This window comes from Petromyzon marinus, unplaced genomic scaffold, assembly GCF_048934315.1.
Source record: "Petromyzon marinus isolate PM22_M1 ecotype Great Lakes invasive population unplaced genomic scaffold, UKy_Petmar_22M1.pri1.0 PM_G_Scaffold_17, whole genome shotgun sequence".
Taxonomy (NCBI): Eukaryota; Metazoa; Chordata; class Hyperoartia; order Petromyzontiformes; family Petromyzontidae; genus Petromyzon; species Petromyzon marinus.
In genome coordinates this window covers 3,518,449-3,540,481 of record NW_027422728.1, presented here as the reverse complement: position 1 = coordinate 3,540,481, position 22,033 = coordinate 3,518,449, and the positions used below count along the sequence as shown (strand labels likewise).

General features: G+C 47.0%; 1 protein-coding gene across 1 annotated transcript; it reads left to right on the top strand.

Annotated features, from left to right (window-relative positions):
* The first annotated feature begins 3,395 nt into the window (after nt 1-3,395).
* On the top strand, nt 3,396-16,825 carry LOC142911156 (hydroxylysine kinase-like). The gene is made up of 4 exons (XM_076060255.1): nt 3,396-4,327; nt 7,327-7,469; nt 8,905-9,085; nt 10,235-16,825. The coding sequence occupies exons 1-4, from the start codon at nt 4,003-4,005 to the stop codon at nt 10,543-10,545; spliced, it is 960 nt and encodes a 319-aa protein (XP_075916370.1). The 5' UTR covers nt 3,396-4,002; the 3' UTR covers nt 10,546-16,825.
* Nucleotides 16,826-22,033: the final 5,208 nt, after the last annotated feature.

The window sequence follows — 22,033 nt, the reverse complement described above, 5'->3', positions numbered from 1 at the left end:
ACTGCCGCTCCCCATTAGGACGACGCACACGGCATTGACAACCTTGATGCTTCCGGTTGCTTGCGATGAAGTGACCGGTTGGCTCAGCCTGTCAAGAGCACCGAGCTGTACTGCTGAGACCATGGGTTTGATATTCAGGCAACTTGCTTGTGATTTTAAACCATGTTTCTCAAGCGTATTGCATTTGGCTAAATTCCAGCTGAGAATGAAAATATCAGTTTCACTCTCGTACGTGAAACATTTTTCTCGGTGACAAGGGCGTGTGGGGAGGTGCTGCTCATGACTGTTTGGGGGGGGGGTGGTGGTGACACGTGGCCCCCCAATGATCCGATCAAAATCCCTCATTTCGATCGGATCATTGGGGTTTACAGTGAGGGAAAAAAAAGTATTTGATCCCCTGCTGATTTTGTACGTTTGCCCACTGACAAAGAAATATAATTTTAACAAATATAATTTTAATGGTAGGTTTATTTGAACAGTGAGAGATAGAATAACAACAACAAAATTCAGAAAAATGCATGTCAAAAATTCTATAAATTGATTTGCATTTTAATGAGGGAAATAAGTATTTGACCCCCTCTCAATCAAACAGATTTCTGGCTCCCAGGTGTCTTTTATACAGGTAACGAGCTGAGATTAGGAGCACACTCTTAAAGGGAGTGCTCCTAATCTCAGCTCGTTACCTGTATAAAAGACACCTGTCTTTTATACAGGTAACGAGCTGAGATTAGGAGCACACTCTTAAAGGGAGTGCTCCTAATCTCAGCTCGTTACCTGTATAAAAGACACCTGTCCACAGAAGCAATCAATCAATCAATCAGATCCCAAACTCTCCACCAGTCAACGCCCTACCTGGTTGATTGACGTTGAGAGACCACGCCCACACACGTGATCGTCTGACGTGGTCGATTCCCACGTCTACACAGTAGGGAACGATTAATGAAGGTTCATTTTAGACCACTGTTGATTCCCATGTTATCCCAATGCAAATCGATTTTATTAGCCTAAGCCACAAATAAATCGGTTCCCATGTTATCCCAATTGAAATCGACTCATACGTCCGTAACTCTATTATAATCGATTCCTAATGTTATCCCATTAGGAATCGGCGCGAGTATAGTTAATCGAAATTTAAATCGATTTTCTCTGCAGGTGACTTGGCGCAGCAGCCATGGTGAGCCGAGCCGATCGATACATCATCGGGTGCCAGGTTGTGGTGGACGTGGGGAGCGGTGGTGCAGTGGTTAGCGCACTGTGTGTGTGGGGAGCGGTGGTGCAGTGGTTAGCACACTGTGTGTGTGTGTTGAGTTTGTGTGCGTTGGGGTGGTAGCTGTGGACACAGTGGGTACTGTGTGGTTAGTAGTGACAAGTACATTATTATACAGCAGTGCCTTAAACTTGTTATTAGATTCAAGTATAACGTTGCAATGACTATTGTTTGCTAAACATAACTTAACATTTTTAATGACTGGGTTGAGTTTATGCGTGCGTTGGGGTGGTAGCTGTGAACGCAGTGGGGACTGTCTGTGTACTCAGTAGTGAGTAGTACATTATTATACAGCAGTGCATCTCATACACACACATCTCATACACACACACACGCATCTCATACACACACATGCATCTCATACACACACACACATGCATCTCATACACACACACACATCTCATACACACACACATCTCATACACACACACACATCTCATACACACACGCATCTCATACACACACATCTCATACACACACGCATCTCATATACACACACACACTCGCATGCATCTCATACACACACACAAAGACCCCCGTATAGCCTTAACATACTCGGGGCAATGGCTGGGAGCCAACACCTATGAAGGCCGGCCCAGCACACGATGGGGTGGGTGGCCAAACACCACGCCCGGCCGCATTTGTCTCCCAAGTGGCGATGTTCACACCCTGCACCAAGTACTCATTTAAGGCTGAGTTGACTTCAAAGACGGAAACAGGAATACTTCTTCACAATTATGGCAATTCGCCTGATGAAGCTGGTTGTAATAATCAGTGAAACGTCATACTCTAATGGTAAATGTTCTGGGTTTACTATCCAATACACCAGTGTGCTGAAGCAGTAACTTATTGGCACGTTTTGTTTACGTGAAATATGCTCTGACTTTAACATAGCTATTTCTGTGACCAGTTACAAGCTAATCACTCAGCTATTTCAATGCTAAATTCTATGCTAATTCCTTTGTTAAGGGGTACCTCTGCGGATGTGTATACTTTAACTTAGCTATTTCAATGAGTCATTTCAATGCTAAATTATATGCTAATTCTTTTGTCAAGGCGCTTTGTGTTCTTCTTCTGACACAGCTTAAAGGTCGTGATCTAAGCGTGGCTTCTCTCACTCCAGCGCTGTCCTCCAGACAGTCTCGTCCCTTCACCTGATGAAGGCCGCTTGTGTTGTGGCCGAAACGTCGTGATTTTTTGTTATTTTATTTTCACCCACGTGACTTTACCCAATAGAACTAAAGAGTATATTTTATACTTTTTGCATTGTTTACAGTCTGGAAGCTACCCACATGGCAAATTTCAAGTTTGTTGCATGTCGGAAAGTATGCTAAACATTTCGAACAGACACACATTCACAAATTTCCCTTTTATATATACAGACGAAGGGGTGGGTGACAGCACCACGCCCGGCGCCTTTGTGTCCCCAGTGGCGATGTTCACACACCACAGCAATTACTCGTTTGAGGCTGAGTCGATCTAAGGGAGGCCCAGGAGCAGTTGAAATAATCGTCACCGGTGGTGGCCGTGAGCGGGAATTGAACTCAGGTTGCCGGGTTCGTAGCGCAGTGCGCTAACCACTACACTAATGCGTTACGCCTCCACATGCGTGGGTCACGTGACAGATTTGACGTCACAGCTCACTTGCCGTGCAGAAAAAAATGCATTATTGAGCTCCCCTCCCCTCCTCCCCCCGAAAAAACACAAAAGTGTATTTTAATAATTTTTGCGTGGTGTACAGTCTGGAAAGTACCCACATGGCAAATTTCAAGTTTGTTGCATGTCGGGAAGTACGCTAAACATTTTGAACAGACACACATAATCACAACTTTGCCTTTTACATGTGTATGGAAATAATTTCGGCCAGGGCTGCCCTGTGTCAGCGACTCTGAAAAATATGCTGACACCCGGCACACCACGTCCCGTGTGTACCTTTCGCTATCGCCGTGGCTACCGGGGCTGTGCTGCCCACTCCACTCCGCACCAGCGACCCAGAAAATATTCAGTGACAGATTAAGCCCTGATTATTATTCACACAGTTACACATCCAGTGGAATTTGAACACGTGATTTCGTGCTTACGGGACAAGGTGTTTACTCGGTGGGCCATAGCTGCAGCTCCCCAATGCTGCATAAACCCACGGTTCTTGTTAAAATTCCAGTTACAGTAATGCTACTTTATCAGGCACTGGCTGTATTTCCACTGAAATACACAAGGAGAATTCTCTGTTATTACGAATCTTATATCTGACATGTTTAAGTGGTGCTTTTCTGTTCGGTGAAATGTGTTGCTATTAAATGTGATGCGAGCAAAGAGACGTGTTTATTGATCGCTGATCGATCGATTGACTTCATGGCCGAGCGGTAGCGCGTTGCAGATGTTTGTGGTACGAGCCCCACGACCACCCCGGTTAACGCTGTGGGTGTATGAACTGTAAATATTGCGGACTGTCTGCTTCACAGTCGGATGCTAAAGATCTCGGAGATGTAATTTAAATCAGTAGTATGCCACGTGTGTCGGCACAATTCTGTAAATGCGACAACTACTGTGGGCTGTCCGTGAAGCGTAGCGCCTCCAGGGTGTAGCCTCGTGTGTACGCTGAGCTTGTTTCGCACCGTACGTAGCCAACCGTGCTCATCGGAGGCGCCTTGCGCTGCACGAATGGAGCGGACGCCAACGTGCACTTGCAAAACCCAAAAGCTTTTTGATTGCCCTCGTTTTGTCCGTTGAAGACGATGCAAGCCGCGCCGCAGGACGATGGCCGCGAGCACGAGAAGCCGTGCCTCAGCGAGTCCCGCGCGGCGGAGCTGGTGGAGCGCCTCTACGGGGTGAGCGTGGCGGGGGTGAGCCCGCTGGCGAGCTACGTCGACCAGAACTACCGTGTGCTGGCGCGCGACGGTCGCCAGTTCGTGCTCAAGGTCACCAACACGCGGGACAGCCAGCGGCCGCAGATGCTCGAGGTGCAGATGGCCATGATGAGGTTCCTGTGGGAGAGGGGCTTCCCCATGCAGGAGGTGGTGGACAACGTCAGCGGGAAGATCATGTCGCTCGAGAACATCGGTGAGCTGCGCCCGCGTGGGTCCCAGGAGCAGAGACATTGGAGAAGAGATGTACGTAATACTAAATCTTGTTCTACTTGATGTGCGTCTCCATCTCCCTTTGTCTCCCCCTACATGCTAAGGCCTCGGCACAGAGACCCTATCTCTCTGTGCTCCGTACGTTGTGTCTCTCTTTGTGTCTCTGTGTGAACTCCCTTCTACTTAGGTGTCTGTATATATATCTGCGGTTCTGTGTTTCCTCTCTCTTAAATTTTGCTCTTCTATGCCTGATGATGATTGCTTGCGTTGCAATCGAAACGTCGTATGCTATTATGTAATTTTATTATTATTATTTCTTATTTCTACGTGACTTTACCGAAAAAACCAAAGAGTCATTCCTGCAGTCACGAAAGTGACAAATCAAGTTTAATAGATGTACAGTGCAGTACAATTGATTTTGCTGCAACTGAACTCTGGCCCCCACAACATAGCACCACGCAGCAGCCTGTGATGCCTGTTTAATGCACGATTGTAACCCATAGAAGCCCTAATCCAGGCTCAACCTGCTTAGCTTTCAGATCTTATGATAGGGCACATTCCAGGTGATTTAGTCATAGGCTGATAGTAATCATACGAACACAGCATTGGTTTATACTTGCAAAGACAACGATCAATATCCGAGCATGAGGCGGTGGTATAATACTGGGTCTCACTCCACTGACGATAAGTGATGTAAAAGGATCGTACTTTTTAGTTTTTGTGAGGTTGGTGGATGTAACGCACTGCTTGTTGGTACTGGCCCAAGGTCCACATTGTGATATTTTGTAAATTCTTCATATATATATAAAAAAACAATGTTTGGTGTGTGGGATGAAACTGGAATGACTGCTCACAGCAAAGCCACACGGACGAGACGATAACATCTGTGGTGAGAGATCAGAAGCACACTTGCTGTTTTCTCATCTACTGACCTGCAGGTTGGTAGATATAATGTTTGTACAGTTCACCGACGCCGCCATTCGCCAACCGCACAGTGTGTTCCACCTCCCCACACTTCCGATGAGCACGGTTGGCTACGTACGTATGGTGCGAAAGAATTTCAACATACTTACGAAACCTAAATCGTAATTTTTGTTTCTGCTTATCTTCCCACGAGACCCTGAGAAGCAAACGTCAAACTCTTTGCATCGAGTTCCGGATTGGCTGACAAGGGGAACACGTCAAACCAAAACCATGTATTACATGAACAAGCATAGACGGGAGAGAGATGTCACAAGCGATATATTGTAGAGATATGAGAGAGATTTATTCATGATAAAAGTTTTTGGGTGAGATCGCGTTATTTATAAATGTGTCATAACCCTCCACCACCCGACACAGCCAAACAGTAAAAAATGTGTCACGTTGACAACAGACAAAATAGTTCACTACTTTAGCCCACCGGTGTGATGAAGAGTGAATCCGCAACATTTACAATATTTGAGTACGACGTTTCGCTGGTAATTACATCCAGCATCATCGGGCAATTCGCCAGAATGGTGAAGCCCTCACTTGCTCCCGGTCTTAAATAGAGCAGCAGGGTGATGTCATCATTTAACTCATTCAGAGAGAGATTTAATCAGAAATATGATATTTATTTGGAAGAGATAGGTGAAAGATCTATCCGCAAGAGGAGAGATTTAGAGAAATGCAAACATGTCGATACAGAGCTTATCTCTCCCCCACACCCACTCCGGCCTCCTGCATCGCATCACTTCTATTAATATTATTATTGTAATCATCATCGTTACACTTGTTTTCACAGCAGAGCCTCACTGAGTATCGGGAGGGTCTTGTCAAACTTTTCAGTTGGGGGGAGGGCGCGGGGGCGACGGTTGTCGTTTGTAATTTCAAGTGAGTATTGCTGACTGAGACATGTGCTTAATTAGTTCTTGTAAGGCGTGGCGGGATAGTTGTCCTGTAGACCAGAATGAATTAATTTTGGTGGTTCGGGCTTGGCCCACGGGCTGTAGTTGGGACAACACTGGGCTGCTAAACATTTGTAAAGCAAAGTGCTTCATAGCCCATCGGATTCCTCCAGTAAAAGTACATATTTTGATTATAATGCCTGGGCTAGCAGCGCTCCTTTAAACCCAGGCTCGGGGTTCATCGCGTGAGCTGACATCGCCGCCCAACGCCGTGTTTGGAATGCGAAGATCACGGAATGCCGCTGACCCTTATATTTACGTGATGGAACGAGCGATAAAAGTCGCCTCCTGATGCAGATGGGGCCCCCATTCACCCTGCTCCTAAGTAATTTGCTCAAGCTGAACCCAGGGAATTCAGCTAGACTCGTGTGCTGACGTATCCATTCTGGCCCGAACCTGGGCGAATTGCCCCCGGTTCCGGCCAGCGTGCGCTAAGGCGTGAGGGTTGCGTGCCACGTTGCAACTTTGGCGGATGCCTTACGCATGGGTGTGGTGAGGTATTATTCCTCTCAAATGCTTTATTTAGCTACAGCGGTTTAGACAACAAGGCCATATAGGAATGCGAATTTCGGAATGCGTTCGTGTTATTAATTTCTGCGTTAATAGTACCGTGAAAGAAAGTCATGAGGAAAAAATCACTCCAATTTACTATTTTTGGGGGGGGGGGGAACAAATACTCGATTCAAGTTGCTTGAGAGATTGGCGTTTTAAAGACTACACGAATTTTATGTGCGTTATATATCGGACTTAGCACATTCATTATTGTTATTAACCATTTAATACTGAGCAGCAAATTGTCGCTTAATTTCCTAAACAAAAGAATAGTAGCCTTGGCTATCAGTTGAGCAATTCATCAGAGACCCTGTGTAGTATAGCACGTGGGTAATGAACACAGGGTGCAAAGTGCTGAGTTGACACTTTGGCCAGACCTTGGAGGTTCCGATATCAGCTTCCGAACAGCTTTTTATGTTCCAGCAAAAGGAAGCGACGGTGAGATTTCACTAACCGTGGTGACCTCTTGACCTCGGTGGCGACTCCTGCTGTGAATTCTCAGACTGCGGCGAAGGAGAGAAGGAGTTCAACGTGCGGCTGCTCACGTACCTGCCCGGCGTGCCGCTGTCCAGGGTGCTGGCGGATGGCAGCCTGTACTACCAGGTGGGCAAGCTGGCAGCGAGCATCCACCAAGCCCTGCAGCAGGTACGAGCGCACGAGCGCCTCTTGACACGTGACATGAGACTGCAGGGATTCATATTCTTGTTGCTTTCGGTAAAGTCACCACCACGTAGAAGGGAAACAATAAAATAATAAAAAAATATAAAACAATGAAATTCTCACAACGTTTCGACTGCAACACAAGCAATCGTCATGAGGTGTGAAAACCACAACAAGGAAATTTGAAAAAAAAAAATTATTGTTGTGGTTTTCACACCTGATGATGATTGCTTGTGTTGCAGTCGAAATGTCGTGAAAAATGTATTGTTTTATATTTTTATTATTTTATTGTTTCCCTTCTACGTGACTTTACCGAAAGAAACAAGAATATGAGAATATTCGCCAAAGTAAAAAGGCAAAAAAGAAATAACTCGCAAATTACTTCATTGGGAAATGCGGAGTGATAGTTTCCCCAACCCCTTACTGCGACAATCTTAAAAAAAAAGTCTTGAGTCTCGGCGAGCCTTTTCTCTCGGTATGCAAGTGTAATGTGACGTAACGAGCCCACTCGCTCGGAACGTACGCAGCTGTTCATAATTAGCAACGTGAGAGTCCTTCCAAGTGATCGAATGGCTGGTTTTCAAGCAACGTATTTTTGTTGTCTGCCCCCCCCCCCAAATTTTATTCCAAGCGTCGGGGTGGAGCGGTGGCGCAGTTGTGAGCACACTGCGCTACGAACCCGGCCACCTGAGTTTTATTTCCGGCCACGGCTAACATTCGTGGCAAGTGATATCTGAACCAGTCCTGCCCCCCCCCACCCCCCCTTTGTCCTCTATCCTTCACCAACCTACACTGACCAGTTTGGCGAAGTATGGTCAAACACCCTACATGACCAACACTGAATACGGCAGTGCCTTGATAAGGGCTGTATGAGTTGTGCTAATTGGTGCCATGTCATGAGATGGAAAAAAACATCTCATTCTGTGCATCACCTCTGGTTAGAGAATGGCCCGCAGAAGGTGATCTCACAAAACTACTTCTCAGATCCATTCAAGTGTCCTGTTATTCACAAATACCAATCAAACATTTGCCAGCCGCACGCAGGACTTGGGCAGCCTCACCCTCAGCTGCATAATAAGTCTAGATTTTTAGCTTTCATGACTGCAAGGATTCATACTCTTTGGTTTTTTCGGTAAAGTCACGTAGGTAAAAATATAAAATGATAGAATGAAAAAAAATGTAGTTGTTTTTTCATTTATTCTTTTATTTTATAGTTTTACCTACGTGACTTTACCGAAAAAAAAACAAAGAGAAAATAATAAGTCAAGGAGAACATATTTTCTGAAACGAAGACTATCCTTTGCTAGCTTGACGTTTTGCTGCGTTTAACTTACATGTGTACTCAACTGGCCAATGCGATGTTAATCTCGTATTGCATTTTTTGTCATTTTACCGCCTTCGTTTTTAAACATCTGCATAGTTTGAGCACCCGTTCCTGCACTCCCTGCAACGAGACGATTTCATCTGGAACCTGTCAAACACCCACCTGCTCGAGTCCTACCTCTTCACTCTGGACGGCGACCCCAACCAGGGTCTGGTCAGGGAGGTCATCGCCAAGTTCCGCGAGGAGATCCAACCCAACCTGCACAAGTTTACCAGATGTACGCTCGCCTCGCAGCTTCACCCGGGACGTAGCTCCATGCCTCAGGGGGCGAGGGGCGCTTCAGGCCACCGACGAGGCCTTGAAGCCACGACGGGTGCCGCGTACATGTGTACGTTGAACTTCTTTCGCACCGTACATAGCCAACCGTGCTAATCGGAGGTGCGGGGGAAGGACAACAAACTAAACACAAAAAATCAGTTCAAAAATAAATTAGTGTTCAATCTAGGTTTAAAAGTGCATAGCTCCAGTGCCTTCCTAATATTGGAAATAAGAGCTTTTCAGACGGCCGCAGAAGTGCATCTGAAAGCGCGCGATGCGGTGACCGTCTTTGTTTGTTCGATGGTTAGCCAAAAGCCGCTGCGAGGATCACCCGAATTCGCGTGATGGTTTATGCTGCTTGACGAGATCAGCAAGGTATTTTGATTCATTTGTGGCAAGCATTTTCTTTGCAATGTGCTTCACGTGATTACTTTTACCCAGCATACACAGATGCATTACAAGGCATGCATGTAATGGGGGACACTCGCACAGACACTGATCACAGGTGAAATCAAATGACAGGGTTATTACATTCAGACGCTACTGTATATAAATCATAATTGTAATTTCTACCAAATCATTTTTCAATGGATGCTAAATTGTGTTCAACAGTTTTTGTTACACATATACTCATAATAATAATGTACAGCCCTTTGTCAATGCACTATCTGGACGAAGGCATTCCCAGGCTGTGTCGGGTCATGGGGGTTGTTTTGCCTCCTTCACCATGCTGGTCGGTGAGGAGGTAGGTAGGATCCCAGGACTGGTTCAGATATCAGTGATGTTCTCCATGGCCGGGAATCAAGGGCTCGTGATGCGGTGTGCAAACCACTACACACCGCTCCATATCTCGCCCCCGTGCAGGGTTGTACGACGCTTGTGGGTTATTGTAATTCTGTGCCTTTGAAGGCAGGAGAAGAAGTCGGTGATTCACTGAGACTCTGCGGGGGCCGTTCTTAGACTCGCACACGCGGCTTGCGCAACACCAATCGTGCGGCCGGAATAAAAACGGCACGGGCACGAACGATGACGACGGCGACGAGGGGAGGACGGTCAACAATAAAAGACAACGGACGAAATCAAATTCGATGTTTTCCCCTCGCCGCAGGCATAATCCACGGTGACTTCAATGACGACAACATCCTGGTGCAGGAGGTGGCCGCGGGAAGCGAGCAGCAGCAGCAGGGTCCCAAGTCGGCGGAGGGAGCACCGCGGCACCGCATCTCCGGCGTTGTGGACCTCAACTCGATGATGTTTGGCTACCACGTGTACGATCTGGCCATGGCCATCATGTACATGATGGTGGAGAGCGGAGAGGCGATGGAGGCCGGGGGTCACGTCCTGGCCGGCTACGAGAGCGTGCAGGCCCTCACCGAGGACGAGAGGAGGGCCGTTTACTTCCTGGTGGCGTGCAGGTGAAAGCGGAGGTGGGGACGCTAAAATCCCAGCTGATCAACAAGTCGGCAGCAAAAACCCTCTTGAATAACAAACGATATTAACCGTCACGACAGCAACGGCAACAACAACATGGTCTACTTTTCCCCGCAGGTTCTGCCAGTCGCTGGTCATGGCCCGCTACACGATCCTGCGATACCCGCAGAACGCCTACTACCTGCTGATAACGGCGCGCACCGGCTGGGTGAAGCTACGCGAGCTCTGGACGAGGGGCCTGGAGGACATGCAGAGGCTGTGGTCCGATGTTGCGGCACGGTACAGAAACTAGAACCGCGGTGGAGATCGAGACGGACGGCGAGGAGAGAGAAGGGGGAGTTTGGGGTGGGGGGGGGCCCACCGTGAGACACGTCCTCCCACTCGCCCCACCGGTACCTTCTGATGCTTCGCAAGGAACCGGTTTCAACTTGAACGTGGCGCCGTTGGTTTTGGACAACGTGCGATCTTTGAATACGGAATCTGAAAAATGTGAATTGCTCATGCCAGGCACTTAATGCATAGGAGAGGTTTTTCGTGGCTTCAGGTTGAGGAGGCCACAAGTGCCACCTCGGGTTTTCCAGTCTCGGGCGATGGCGCGCGCGTCCGGTGGATCCGTTGAGTAACTGGAATGCGACGGCATTGGCTTCATCGGCAATACGATCCAAGCGCATTGAGAGACCGTCTAAATCCGCATCGCTGGGAATCGCCCAAAAACAGGAAAGTATTTATTCATTTTCTTCTTTGAAACATTTCGGAGACTTGAGACGATCGTAGACAAGAAGGACGAGGAAAGATTTTGGGCTGGACTTGAACAGGGGGTAGTAAGATGGGAGATCTTAGTTGCCAGTGTGCAGATAATATAGGCGATTAGAGGGGGGGGGGAGAGGTAGGAGCGTTGAGAGCCCATGGAAGATCTTGAAGACATTGAAGGCGTCTTCAAGATCCTCCATCTTGCGGTTGAGTCGGAATTAGATTGAAAGCACAGTGGAGGGATCCGAGTACCGGGTTGATGCGTTCTCATTGATGGGTGCAAGTTTGAAGGTTGGACGATCACTTGCACTTAGGAAGGTGGGAGATTTGTGGAGTCCACAGAGAGGGGTCCCTCCATGATTAATCAACGAGCACGATGAAGGCACGAATAAGATTCGGAGCGGCAGTTACATCGGCGCTTTCTCCAACCGGACAGGGGCACATATCTTCCCGGGATAAACTGCTCCGTATAATTGGTCCCTAGCAAAGGAGCTTCTTCATCATCATCAGACTTTTTTTTCACGTTCCAGTTCTCAATGAATCCACCTGTACGCGCCAAGTGACGGGCGGGGAAAGCACAGGGCCATCACAGACAAAATCCATTGTCGTATTGTGCTTCTATGCTCCCGTGTCCATTCTTGGCCGCCTTTAACCCGCACTGACCGGCACGGTGAATTGTGGTCACGTGACCCCAACGGAGCAGCACGACGTGGGGTGGGGGTCGTCCTCATACAGCAGTGGATTGACACGAGGCCTGTACGCGTGCCTCTCAATCTCACGTCACCGGAGGTTGAACAAACCTGAAGTGGAAGCTGTTGTTTCCTCAACCTGGAGGCACTGGTCACCCACTGCCTTGTTGCATATGTACATACACGGATTTATACATATTTCCATACACATGTACATTTGCTTTCCATAGGTTACGTGTGTATGCATGGATGTATACATGTATGTGTACATTCATACCTACACACATGCATTCATATGTACAGATATAAATATATAAGTCCACTAATAATTTACATAGGAACTTGTTGGCAGATCTATACATTTGTAAATACATTTACAAACATATACCCATGTATGTGTACGCAACACATGCATGGGTATATGTCTGTATGGCGCGTACATTGACACGTATACGTATTTCCATACACATACATTTTTTCCCATAGGTCATGTGTGTATGCATGCATGTATGTATACATGCATGTATGCATGTGTACATTCATACATAGACACATGCATTCATATGTACAGATATATACATGTAAGTGCACTAATAATAAACGTAGGAACATGTTTGCAGATATATACATCTGTAAATACACGTACAAACATATACCCATGTATGTGTACGCAACACATGCATGGGTATATGTTTTTATGGGGCGTACATTGACATTGCTTACTTAGGCCCATATAATTATATTCGTATGTATAGCACATTGTCCTGTACAGGGTGTGTTGTCCTTGAATGTACCCATAATTAAATAATCGTAATTATACATCTAATTGAACTGTGCGGTTCAAGTTTCAAGTTTGCTATGTTCATGCAGGTGAGAACCCAAGAGACCAGGATGGTCTCATGTGAAGACTGACCTGGGGCATTCGGATGGGCAGTAGGGAGAGTGATGAACACCATGTATCCAATCGAGATAATTTGCGGTGTAATTTTCGCCAAACGTGGACCCTGACGCCAGCGCACAGTGGTCCCACTCTTGCGAACTACGCCAAGGGATCTTTAACGTGTCCCCCTGGCTGAAATATTGGCAGCAAAAATCATCCTTGCCGTGCTTGCATTTAACGTTTGCGAAAACCTCGAGCGAATCCGTGTCGGCAGCACGCACAGAGGCGCGTGCCGAGCGCACAAAAATGTCTCCGCCTTGGTCATTGTGCAAAATCACCAATTCCTAAATAACTGCATCCGTTGGTCATCCATCTTTCTAGAGTGGTCGCCGATAGCAGCACACGAGAAAAGCACGTGATGTTGGCAAACACCTGGGACTTTTAAATCTCGATATGATGCGTGTCAACGCGATGGTCGACATGTGGCGGTCGAGAGGAGGGCATGAGACACAGATGATGAAATCTTCACATTACCAAGTGTGAATGGGTTATGTGATTTCATAAACATAGCTAGGACTGCAGTCTACTGTAATCCATTTTCTTCAGTGATTGGTGGACACCCCTGTAACAGGTACATTCACAATCTTATACAGTAAACGTGTACATTGAGACATTAAATGCATGCTGTTAGAATTATGATGTATATGTATTACTATTAGGGATGTTCCAGATTTTCAGATTAATCTGAAAAATCTTGCAGTCCAGGCTGAGACGTAAAATTTGGGACAAAATAAATAAATATTCTTTATATTGATCTGAAAAAATGATGTCACAAACAGGTGGCATCACCTTCACGCCAAGAGTGGTGTCACTTGACAGGAGGTAATTGCCACGTGACATCACTTGTTAAAACCCCAAAAACGCATAAAAATTAGGACATCGTGTAAGTGGTCAAAAATCCATAAGAAGATCCATAATTGTTGTTACAAATGCAAGCAAGTAATTTTTTAAAATCAGAAAATCGCCCATAGTATTTTACATGCATAAGCGTATCTGTACACACAAGTATGGGTGTGCATACACAAATACTAGGCGTGTAGCGATGCATAGACCGTAAACAAACGATTCCTACACCCACAAAGTTCGCATCTAATCGTGCATTTGGGAATTTGTCATTTACAAGTGATGCAAACGATGTCCGAGCGACACGGTACGCATCACAGTCGGGCCAAGTTGAGTGAACGAAAACCGTAGAGACGAGAACGAAAAAAAGTGTGAAACAATACAAATGCGAGTTTCATCATCGATGGTGACCCACTGCAGGACCGGTGTTTTTATCGGTCGTAGTAACGACGCAGCGGATCAGAATCCTCGATCGACGGCGATTCCGTATGCTCGCAACACGTGTGGCAAATAGTGAACGTTACAATCGCCCAGTAAACCGTTTGGCCAACGTTGGCCGAATGTTCACCCCTTGCGCTGGTCCAGATGTTCCACTTTTACTGGGAAACCACTTGCATTCCATCCGTGCAATCCACCTAATTGATCCGGTCACCTAATCCACCGCAGGCACTCGAGGTGCCGCGTTCACCACATTTGGTAATTAAAACCAAATTGTTTAATCTTGAATCTATCGAAGCGCCCGAGTGATGACGATACGTCGAACTGCTGGGTGGTGGGGGGGGTTGTCTTATTCGTACATGCCTAGTATTTACCTACATGCATAACCTGCGCGCACAGGATAGTACTGGCGTAACGCATGTAGCCAGTTTTACGCCTTCAAAAGTGCCTTTATTTTTTAACAAAACAGGAGAGACGCGAGCGGCCCAGCTGCGGAGAGCTATCCTTCGGAAACGATGCTTGCGTTCCTCTGCACGGCTACCTCCTGGGGCGACAACCTGTGGTTAATCCCAACATTGCTCCCTGCCATAGCTGCTCGTGCGTTAGGAACGTATTGTTGCTGCATCCAGCGCTGTTGACAAAACGGCGTTCACAGTTGACATGTAGTTCACATGTAGTTCACACAGAGTTTCAGTGCAGCATGCAACGTGTGCCTAGCTTTGAACTATTGTGTCGTGTTGTTTTAGTTTCCTGCCCCCCCCCGCCCCCCTCCCCGAATATATTTCACGTTAAGTGTATTTTTTTTCGGCGCAGGTGAGAAGCAAAATAAAAATTGGCGCAAAAACAACTTTCGGCACGTAAAATATAAAAATCTAAAAAATAAAAATATAAATGAATGTTATTGAAGATATTCCCTATGGCGCTTGTCGATGTGATTTCCAATTATGCTGTCAATGTCTCGCATATCCATTTGAAAATCCTGCATAGCAGCGCACCACCCTGTGTGCCACGCACTTACAAAAAGAAATCCCCCGAAAATTCAGTTATTGAAAAACGCGACATGTTTCGAATGCCAACCCCCTTCAAAGCACCGTCTATACGTACACACGCAAACCTGAACAGGCTTAGGCTGAAATTAAGCAACAATGCGGATGCCGAATTTTTTAAATTCTGTCATGTTTGGATTTGACATCCTTCAACACTTCCAGACAATACTTTCGCAGGACCCAAGCTTGCAAACGACAAACACACACACACACAAGTTTTAGCCCACGGAATTTTTAAGAGGGCAAATTGCAGTTTTCGGATTTTAAAATCTGATGTCATGTTTGGAATGTGTCACCCTTCAGCATCTCCAGATGCAAACTTGATTAAGTCTGAGTTTGTGAAAAAATAAGACGCCCAAGTCTAAAATGTTTTGGTCTTACATTTGAGGGGCCTGTCATTAAAATGGCGGTTTTTCAATTTTTCCAAGTCGTAAATGTCGAGACTCTGCTCTCGTTCTTTAAATTTTAAGCTCTCCAAACGCTTTAGAACATCATTATAATTGACATCGCTCGCTCGGTGAACTTACTCGCCACTGTAATTAGATTGGGGAGGCATGAATGGTTATGTTAATTCGCTTATTATTACTGGAATCTTTAGATGTTAATAATGATTTAGTTGCGGTTGATGATCAAATGTGACGGTGCTGTTGTAGGGTCTCTAGCAATTGCACCACAATCGAGGGGTGTCCCAGAATAACCTGGTAACCCACACTTATTATTCTTCTCTCTAACCCCACGTGTGACTTCTTTGAAGCGCTTGACAATACAACTTTCCCCGTACAGATGTTCCGCACAGTGGCCTTAAAACATTCGCTCGCATCATCTCTTCCATCCCCTTACTCTCTTTTACAAAGCCCTACCTCTCACGAAGGTGTGCTGCTTGTGTGGGTTATCAAGTTTTCCTAACACGCCCGCCAGTTGCAGTAGAATCTGGATATAAGCACACCCTTTACAGAGCAAGGCCACCAGTGTAACGTAAGAATGTGTTGCCATATAAGAACTGTGCTTATAGCAGGTGTGCTTATATCCAGCTACTTATCTGTTTTTATTTGCCAATGATTATTGCCCAGGGTCCACAGCATGGCGACTAGTCGCTCGTGACGCCGACGTGCAGTGTTGTCAACGCAAACCACAATGACATGCGATTTGTGTTCTAGAAGTGTCTGCATGCGACCCCTATTGGCCTGCGGCCTAACCGCGCACCTATCTCGTCTGAGCAGGTTTTGAGCCTGGATACTGCTCGGATGGGCGACCACCTTGCACAAAACACAGGTGCAGTAGTAGTGGGCGTTCTGGGCAGTGCAGCTAAATCCATTTTGTGTCTGTACTCCCCCTGAGCTTTATCAAGACACACTGACGTGTGGTCAGATAACCCCTCACTACCGACTGCTGGGTGGCGTGAGCCCTTATCCAGCAGTGGATTGACAAACGGGGGATGTATACACGCACACGTACGGCTGTGTAGCCAAGACGAAAGATAATCCGTTTGATCTCTTCGAAACAATGGCATTGTAATCGAACAAATTGTTCAGTCATTTTCACAAGTGAGGGGGAGAGAAAGAAGGGGGAGGGGGGGGTGGACTTTTTCCAACTCTGACCTCTTTTTAGCTCGCTGGTTGCCCCCAGTGGTCCGGCAAAGGCCGTGGTTTTATTCCGGGGGTTTGTGCAGTGCACGGAATTTATAGCGGTCCGCATCCAGTTGGGCCAACCACCACACCCCCCGTACATTCCACGTACAACCAGAGGACCAGAGCCCCCCAAAGTCCATTCAGTCTTCACGCGTGGCGCGCCCGCACACGACGAGGCCTTACATTTCTCATGGAATATTTTCCGGGTCGCTGGTAGACCGGAGGAGGCACACGTGATTTTATTTTGTGTAGCCACGGCCGTAGTGTGAGAAGTGCGTACTGGACGTGGTGTGCCGTGTGTGGGACGTGGTTGAAATTAAGCCCCGCTCACATGCGCATCCGTGGGTGATAATAATAATACTGTCAGAATATTTTTTTTCCCGTTCATTTACTCAGGAAATCCTGACTGTTTCTGAGATTTTGTATTCATGAAGTTCCAGCGTTCAGATGTTCGACCAATTCCTTTGTAGCTTGTTTGGCTCGTGAGAGGAAACCGGAGTAACTCGGAGATTACCTGTGCATACGAAAGGTGGTGGGGGGGGGGGGGTAACACTCGACAACTGCATAGATGTTTTATATTTTTATTTTATTGTTTCCCTTCTACGTGACTTTACCAAAATAACCAAGAATATAAAAAGCGTCACCGTACACCGACATCTGTTGGCCAACTTGCAGCGCAAGGCCTGAAACGTCTGCTTTTCCCAGACAGTCTTTCAATTAAGCACTAAACCCAGGCTCTTCCCCGGCTGAGCTTCAAAGATCTGACGAGATTTGGTGCATTCTGGGTTAATTTTGTTATTTTGTGAGTTGCGGTTGCATTCAGATATTTTTGTTAATCTAAACTACAGTTGACCTTAGAACCCTCAGACACGGGCGTGGGCAGTCCTGGCCTCGTGAAAGATCAGTGGACTTTCTTGCGTTGCCATGACCTTCCACTCGGCGGACTTTGGGAACGGTAGTGGGGTGGGGGTGGTGGGTGTTTGATGATTTTGCTGTAAAGGTTTCCTCTACAAAAGTGGGACACTCCTGGGTTTTGCCACCAAGTACTAAGTCATGTTTTGCAGAGGGGTCAAATACTTATTTCCCTCATTAAAATGCAAATCAATTTATAACCTTTTTGAAATGCGTTTTTCTGGATTCTTGTTGCTGTTATTCTGTCTCTCACTGTTCAAATAAACCTACCATGAAAATTATAGACTGATCATTTCTTTGTCAGTGGGCAAACGTACAAAATCAGCAGGGGATCAAATACTTTTTTCCCTCACTGTAAGTTCGATTACAGGGAATGACTATAACATGAATTGGAAGTGAGATCTGGACCCCTTCAAACAAACCGCATTGACCAGTGTGGTGCAGTATGGTCAAGCGACCCATATAATATGGGGAAAGGCATCATCCAGCAGTGGATTGATCTGAGGCTGTGAAAATTGGCTAAGCCTCGAACGCAGATGCACCACGTATACACTGCCGCCTCCTGTCTTATGCCATTACCGACGAGAATGTTGCGCTCTCATACTAAATTAAAACTATTTTTTATTTTACCAGGGTCCACTGAGCTATGAAGCTCTTTTTTTTAGAAGTGACCTAGTCACAAATGATAGCTCAACGAAGTGGCTTATCGTGTGAAAATTTCTAGCAGCCAAATACTCCAAACGCATGCTTCTGAATGGGGAGGGAAAAACCGGAGGACTCGGAGAAAAAGCCACACGATCAATGGGGGAACATCCAAATATACAGCAGCAGGCGTCAGGGTCGAGATCGAACCAACGACCTCCTGTATACCAGGCGAGGTAGTTAACATCTGGCCACTGTGCTTGCAGCCCATCTTACCCGAGTGAATGTGAGCTTGCATTCTGTGCTCTGGTAACCCGTATTTGTACACAAGCGAGAGTGAGAAAGTACACCGCCAGTTTTTCAGGTCGCCCTATCCGATGAGAGCGATCAAACACGATGTGCGATTCTCAGAGACAGCAATAATATAATCCCATTCCTCTGGAATTACTGTCAGCTGTGCCCCTATGATAGGAAAGGTTATGCCACTCTTCAGAGGTATGGGGTGCTCTCCTTTCCTTCTCACCTCATCTATGCCAACCGTGTCACGATGTATTTATTTCAATTGTGCCTCTCGTTCGCCAGTCTGATTCTTCAGCTTGTGTACGTCTTGTATCGAGTAATTATCGAATCAAGAAGGCGTCCTGTTCTTACGCGGTGCTAAATGGATCGCTACATCCCAGGACCATGAGAGATGCCAACGGTTTTGGGAGTGGATTATGGCTGATGAAAATGATGATGAACATACACATGAACCCAGAAATCTGAGTTGAATTCGCAGCCGTGACTCACATCAGTGGAGAGTTACATATTTATTCATCGTCCCTGGGACTTCCCCCGTTTACCATCCCACACTGACCAGCGTGGTGAAGTATGGACCCTAAACCCGGCCCTCGACCGCAACGGCGTTGAACCCCACCCGGAGGCCGCGAGGGCACTGGCCGAAATCGTGAACAGACAGCGGTTGCTTGATGCGTGGCGCCTCCAACATCCCGCGCAGCGCCAATACACGTGGTGCAGGTGCGGCGCTCAGGGGCGGATCAGCCTCGCGAGGCTCGACCGCCTCTGCATCAGCCCGGACGGGGCCAACCTGCTCGGCAAGAGTCGGGTGGTCCCGACGGGTTTCTCTGACCACCACATGGTCACCGCACGGCTGCAGCCCCCCCTGGTCGAGCGGCGCAGCAGTTGCTGGGTGGCAACTTAGCGTTTTTGAGGGTTGCAGCGATTTCAGATCTTGCTACGTCTGCAGCGATGGGACTCAAGCCCTTGAGTGCAACGTCGACATGGGCAATGATATCATTAACCGGTGTCTCGGTGTGACAGCAAAGTTTAGACCTTTAGCTAAAACGGATTTCAGACCATCAGAAATGGAACTGTTACTGTGATTAATTACGACTTTGTTGACGTCTATCTTTTCGGTGTGTGGGTCCGATTTTTTGTTGGAGAGGTGATTGAATTTGGAAATCAAATTGTCCCTACATTTGGTCGACATAGTGGCAGCCGAAGAGGTAGTCATATTGTCTACATGTTCCCAATCCGATGTAGAAATTGTTGCTGTTAATGTTAAGTGTGATTTGTAGAGTGTCTTGTCTAACTGATCGAGTTCGGTGCGTGTAAGTCTGATTTTTTCCGAGATAAGAGCGAAGCTAGTTCTAGCTAGAATTCGTTTTGCATTGAGAGAAGTTGCAACAGCAGAGGTTAGTGTAAATGCGGTTGGTATTACCTTAGAATCGCGGCATCTCTTCAGAAAGGTGAGAGACTCGATTAGTTGAGCCTTCTTATCCCGGAGTCTGTTGAATGATCTTAAGGATGTGTGAAATCCCTCCCCGTAGAGGCGGTTAAATTTCGATTTAAAGCTTTCGTGACTGCAAGGATTCATCTTCTTTGGTTCTTTCGGTAAAGTCACGTAGAATGAGAATAAAATAATAATAATAAACTGGCACGTTTTCTTGCTGATATACTGCGACCTTTCACTGGAAAAACCACCTCTGCGGTACTAAATTCTACTCACCTGGTATCGACAATCAAAGGCATTTCCCTGTCCCCAGACGACCTGCTTGTCAGTTTTGATGTGGTGTCCTTGTTCACCAAAGTCCCGGTACCTGACACCATCGCTATCATTGAAGACCTGGTTCATCAAGGACTGCACACTGATGTACCCCCCCTGGTGAGACATTGCTTAACCAACACACACTTCACCTGGAATGGAACTTTCTACAAACAAACTGAGGGCACCCCAATGGGCTCCCCCCTATCTCCGGTTGTAGCCAACGTATTCATGGAAACATTTGAAACTGACACCATCCAGACTGCCACTCTATGCCCAACCTTATGGAAGAGGTACGTGGATGTCACCTTTGTCATCTGGCCACATGGCCAGCCTGCTCTAGACCAATTCCGTGACCACATCAATTCCATACACTCAGCCATCAGATTTACCATGGAGGTCGAAAAAGATGGCAAACTACCCTTTTTGGATGTCTTAATTAAAAGGAGACATGATGGTTCAATGAGCCACTCTGTCTACAGGAAAGCCACCCATACAGATGCTTACTTGAAACCGGATTCCCACCACCATCCATCCCAGAAGAACTCCCTCATCAAGACTCTATACCATAGAGCCCAATGCATTTCTGACCAGGAACACATTACCAGTGAACTCAAGCACGTACACCAGGCTCTCAGGGCTAATGGTTACTCCGACTACACAATCCGCAAAGCCATCACTCCAGTCATGAAGAAGGATTCTCTTGTGGAGCCACTCAAAACCATCACCTTACCCTACATTGCAGGGGTCACTAAAAAGATCTCCAAAATCCTGAATAAACACAAGATCCAGGTCCGATTCAACACAATACATAAAATCCGTGATCTAGTTCCATCTGTAAAAGATGCTGTTCCAGACATACAGTACCCAGGCGTTTACAAACTAAAGTGCCTCTGTGGTAGTAGCTACATTGGAGAAACCAAACGACATATCTCGGACCGCATCCGTGAACATAAAGCAGACTTGAAACACGGTAGGACGAACTCCTCTGCCGTGGCAGATCACTGTTATAATTCAGTGGGCTCACATGACATTGACTTCTCCAAGACGGAGGTTCTTTGCAAACCAACCGGCTACCATGAGAGATTCGTTCATGAGGCCATTCACATATACAAGTGTAGGGGTGCTATGGGGAATAAACACATGGCACGGGAAGGTGTGGTTCACCCACACCTTGGTGGCTACAACGTCCACTAAGGCTCCAGTGGGTATAAAGTGCGGGGAGCCAGGGAGCTCGGGGCAGAGTGTGGGGCCCGAGGCTGAAGCAACCAGTGAAGAAAGGCCAGCTAGGTGAGACCCTGGAACTCCTGTGACCGTTGCCCTTTTCAGGGCCGGCACAGCAAGCCAGTGGTGCGGCCCCAGAGCCCCAGAGTCAGAGTCCTTCTAAGGGCCGGTCTGGTCGGCGGGGTGCCGAGATCTGTGCCTAACCAGGGCTGGATCTGATAGCCTCCCTTAGAGCCCTACCAGGTGGAACTGGGAGCCTAGAGCTTAGGCTAGAGAGCCTGGGGTGTGTTCCTGAGTTATACGGGTGGAGGGGCCGCTAC

Excerpts from the sequence above, each read along its gene's own strand:
- LOC142911156 (XM_076060255.1), top strand. The coding sequence starts at position 4,003 with ATGCAAGCCGCGCCGCAGGACGATGGCCGCGAGCACGAGAAGCCGTGC. Across the intron at positions 7,470-8,904 it reads TCCACCAAGCCCTGCAGCAG|TTTGAGCACCCGTTCCTGCA; the intron begins GTACGAGCGCAC and ends ACATCTGCATAG. Across the intron at positions 9,086-10,234 it reads CCTGCACAAGTTTACCAGAT|GCATAATCCACGGTGACTTC; the intron begins GTACGCTCGCCT and ends CCCTCGCCGCAG.